The 4,969-nt window shown below is 33.5% G+C and overlaps 1 protein-coding gene across 8 annotated transcripts in view; it reads left to right on the top strand.

Annotated features, from left to right (window-relative positions):
• N4bp2 (NEDD4 binding protein 2) overlaps window positions 1-4,969 on the top strand; it is a 70,988-nt gene that overhangs the window by 45,845 nt on the left and 20,174 nt on the right. For all 8 annotated transcript variants that reach the window (XM_048784360.1, XM_048784358.1, XM_048784361.1 and 5 more), the window contains 3 exons: window positions 1,089-3,457; window positions 4,088-4,173; window positions 4,708-4,753. In XM_048784360.1, the coding sequence (XP_048640317.1) occupies window positions 1,089-3,457; window positions 4,088-4,173; window positions 4,708-4,753 (2,501 nt within the window). The remainder of the gene's footprint in view (window positions 1-1,088; window positions 3,458-4,087; window positions 4,174-4,707; window positions 4,754-4,969) is intronic.

A 4,969-nucleotide genomic window follows, 5' to 3' on the forward strand; every position in this document is an offset into this window, starting at 1 on the left:
CCCCCCCCCCCCCAAAGGGAGTTGGGAGTGGAGAAGAGAAAACTCATAAATGATTTTTAATTGAGAAATGGTATTGCAAAGTGGTTGGTTAAGAGCATGGACTTGAGCTATATTTCCTAGGCCCAAATCCCAAAGCTCTAATCTTTGATAGATCACAAATTCTACTTTATCTCATTATTACTAAATGACAGTAACAACACTCTCCTCATAGGATACTGTAAAGAATAGAATCTGGCACATAGAAAGTTCAATGAATGTCTGGTATGATTCCACTTAGGAAGGCTTCATGGGAGAGTTGGGACTTTGAGGGTTCCTAGAATAAAGAAAGAAAGGAGGATAAATGGACAAATTAAATAAGGAAAAATCACTGAAGTTCAAAGTGTAAGATTAGGCAAAAGTGTTCTGAGTCTGAAATTAACATCAAGCATGATTTTAAAACATTTAACAGATGCCATCTCAAATGAAATCTCTTCCCCTTTCTCTAATTTCTTTTAATCATGTAAATCATCTTGGTTGGCTCTTTGTGACTTTGTAAATGAAGCTGCTTTAGTAATGCATGACAGATAGATATAGAGGTAGACCTAGTTTTACATATGCTAAGTTTAAATAGGTTTGAAAGAAGCTGGGGAGGTGGTATGCTCTCCTGGGAACAAATTTACATCCTTGACTTTAATATTTAGTGCATAATGAATACCTTTACTGAAAAATCTCGTGTTTATTATTCAGTTCAAAGAATTTGCTTCAGATGTGTTAAGCCTCATGCTAGCTAAGTGTTTGAGGCTACAACAAATGAATGTGTTCATAGTATATTAGGGAAGATCAACATTAGCTTTTGTTTTAAAGAAAAAAAAAATTTTTTTTGGTGTTACACAGGGGATTAAATGCAGGAATTGCTGTATGCTAGGCAAGCACTTCATCACTGAACTATATCCCTAGCATGGCTTTTATAATTTTAATGTAGTTTATTTTTAGAATTTTTTAGAATAAGTGGTAAGTGCCCTGTCTTTCAGTCGAATACTTCTTAAATCATGGTATTAATGCCAACACTAAGAAACTTCCTTATAATACTTTTAAAAAATATCTTACAGTCCAAGAGACAATGAAGATATTACCTCTGAAAAAGAAGAAAATGTTTTATCCTCATCACTGAAGCATCTAGAGTTAATTGAAGAAAAGAATCCTGAAGTGACCAAAGAAACGGTGTTGCCTGAGAATATTACATATCTCCCCCATGCAGATATAAGCAAAGGAAGGAAAGAAATAAGTGGTATACATCATAACACTCAGAGTCAGTTCATTCAGGAAGCTGCACACATCTATCTTTCAGACTCTGGAAGCAAAGTTCAAGTAGCAGACAAGAGAGAAAAAGAAGAGCAAGTAGAAATGACATCTGAAAAACAGTGTATTAAAACTGATGCAGATAGAGTATCACCAAGTATTTGCTCTGGTGAAAATAATCAAGACTGCGATCTGGCAAATACTGGACCACTTCAAAATGAAAAATCTTCACCTGGTGAAATATTAGAAGAAAGAACAACAGTAAAGAAAAAGGCCTTTGGGAAACAAAAAAGCAAATCACCTTCAGAAAAGTTTCCAAGACATGAGCTATCGAATTTTGTTGGTGATTGGCCAGTTGATAAGACTATTGGTCAGAGAACAAAAAGGAACCGAAAATCTGAAAAAGCTTCATCTATACAAAGTGACAAAAAGTATAGTCGCCCTCAGTCACGCAAAGTATCAGATAATAGTGTGTCCATGATTACAGATCATATCCAACAACAAGGATCTCCATATGAAAGTGTAGATGATGGCAGGAAGTCGCAATGTGATGATTCTTCAGAATTTCTCAATAGCTGTAAATATGATACTTATAAAAATCCTGACAAAAACTCATTTAATATTGTGGGTGACTGGCCTTCATCTGATTCTTTAGCTCAGAGAGAGCATAGATCAAAAATGCCAAAGGCTGGTTTAAGTGAACCCAACCTAGAATTTGGAACTAATGATAATATGAATGAAATATCCTTATATACAACACAAGCCTGTTGGGGCACATGCCCTAAAGAACTAAAATTGTTGGGGAGCTCCACTCTACAAAGTGCTGACATGATACCCAGTGAAATGACCCAGGAGAATCAAACTTATCTAAGTAAAATGATTCATGGGCAGCACACATTGCCTCTAACTTTCACTAGTAATACAGCAACCATTACTGGAGTGGTAGGGCCAGAAATTCTAGCTGAATTTCCAGGGGAAATGCCTAGAGGAGTCCCCGGAATAGAAGTAGGCACATGTACCCAGACTGAACCACAGGATTTTGCTCTGTTATGGAAAATAGAAAAGAATAAAATCAGTGTTTCAGATTCTATCAAAGTATTAATAGGAAGATTAGATGGATTTAAACCAAAAGCTTTCAATATTAACACAAAGTCAAATGTTCAAGAGACAATTCCATATAGGGTAATGTATGATAAAAGCACGTATGTTGAAGAAAGTGAACTTACCAGTGCTGATGAATCTGAAAATCTTAACATCCTTTGTAAGCTGTTTGGATCTTTTTCATTAGAAGCCTTAAAAGATTTATATGAAAGGTGTAATAAAGATATTATTTGGGCCACAAGTCTTCTGTTGGATTCTGAAACTAAATTATGTGAGGATACTGAATTAGACAATTTCCAAAAATCATATGATGAATCACAAGTTGGACCATTTTCTATGGGATTGAATTTGAAGGAAATTATTAGCCAAAGAGAAACAGTAGAGGATTCTAATTCTTTTGTGCCAGAAATTAGTCCTGGAATCTGTATCAGTAATATTAATTCACAATCTAGCTATAATGCTGAAAAGTTAAACTCAGAGCAGGCAGAAATAAGAGCCATAACTCCTGAAAAGCTTGGATCAATAACAAATGTATTTCCTAATGCTGCTGTAGATCTGAAGAGTAATAGTGAAATACTTCCTAACAGCCAGGTAGAACTATCAGGTTTATGTAGCTTCAAGCAGTCTCTTCCAGTTATTCTAAAATCCGCTACCCCTAAAGATGTGAGTGAAATAGAGAACAGTCTAGTAGCGGCAGAGACTGAAGATGGTATGCGTTCTTCTTTAAATTTATCAGATATTTTAAACTCTGTATCAAGTACTTCAAATCTTGAATTAAATGAAGAAGTTTACTTTACTGACTCTTTGGAAATAAAGAAAAATAAAAATCTTCCAAAAGATTATGTGAAATTTGTGAACTCTGAAGAATTTATGAATGTAGATGAACAGGAAATGGAGAAAATTCTAATGGCAGGAAATAGCTTGTCAGTTGGAGTTAATGAAGAAGATAAAACTGAGATATTGAATCCCATGCCAGGGATGGCCAAATCTCTGACCATAGACTGTCTGGAATTGGCATTACCCCCAGAACTGGCTTTTCAACTCAATGAATTATTTGGCCCAGTTGGTGTTGATTCAGGTAAGGAAAAACTAAGTTACCTATATTATGTCTTTGTGTGAAAGAAATACAGAGGTTCTATTTAATTGCAAAACTATTTCATATGCTAACTGAAAAGTAAAAGTAATTTATGGTGCTGACTGCACATAGTGCCTTAATTTTTGCTCAGCATGTGTCTTAGAGGATTTAATAAAAAGAGATTTGAAGAAGTAGAGAACATTTATATTGTAGTTTGTATCCATCCCATGTGTGAATTGAATATTTACTGTGGTATTAATCTCACACTTACACAGATGAACTTCTTTGAGTCTTCTGGTGCTATTCCAGATACATTTAAAGCAAGAATTAATTTCTTAGAACACACTTACTGAAAAATCTGAACTAATGGAAATGAATCAATTACATGTATTGAAACTAAGGAAAGTGAATAACTTAGATTCTTTATGAAACTTTGTATAATTGTACCAATTAAGAAGTGTGAAAACAATGACAACAGAAAAATATTCCAAGAGGCTAAGTAAATAGATGAGCATAAGTTACTAATTAATAATACAAATCAGCTTTATAATGCATATGATAGTTGAGTACATTTTCTGCAAATATATAACGAGTAATGAATGTATTTTCTTTTCTTTTTCTCCCCTTTACAAGGGTCTCTAACAGTTGAGGATTGTGTGGTTCATATAGATCTGAATCTGGCTAAAGTGATTCATGAGAAATGGAAAGAATCTGTAATGGTTGGTAGGCTTCTTTATATGAAGAACTCCTTTTGTGTCTTATTTTGTTACCTTTGTTTTCAATAAAATCTACCATACTATATAAAAGTTTTATTGAATTTTGACTTTGAGAGAATGAACTTTTACCAGTTAACAGATTACTGATTGTTTTTCTCTTTTCAGTATTTGAGCTATTTCCAGACTGGCCAATTATATAATTAGCTATGGAGCTCAGTGATTGTTGATTTTTTTTTTTTTTAAAGAAAAAAAATAAACAGTGAGGTTTTTATTCCCTAAAACACTGCAATGTGAATTGATTAAATTTCAAAAACATTTTTTTAGAAAATGCAACGTAAGAGCTCTGTAAGTGGAACAGTATGTAGATATAGCCATATTTATAATTTCTTTATCTAGTTTTATTGTTTTCCTTACAGTTAGTAAGAACAATTTACAATTATATAAAAAGAAATGATTTTTAGAGAAAAATAATATAACCTGTGAGCTTGGTTACCAGTGCACTCCTTTGTTAATCCCCTGCTCTGCATTCGTTTTTAGGAGCGACAAAGACAAGAGGAAGTATCTTGTGGCAAGGTTATTCAAGGTAAAGCATGTATTTTTATTTTTGATGTTCTTGTCTTAATGTTGTAACGTTTGTGTGTGTGTGTGTGTGTGTGTGTGTGTGTGAACTCATTCTAAATGTCCTTCCAAAAATATGTTACTCAAATTTTGATTTGTAAATGAAAGTTCTTTAAAAGTATTTAATATTTAATCTCTTTCTTCCTTCCTTCCTTTTTTTTTTTTTTTTTTTTACTGGGGC

The sequence above is a fragment of the Marmota marmota genome, unplaced genomic scaffold, assembly GCF_001458135.2.
Source record: "Marmota marmota marmota unplaced genomic scaffold, marMar, whole genome shotgun sequence".
Taxonomy (NCBI): Eukaryota; Metazoa; Chordata; class Mammalia; order Rodentia; family Sciuridae; genus Marmota; species Marmota marmota.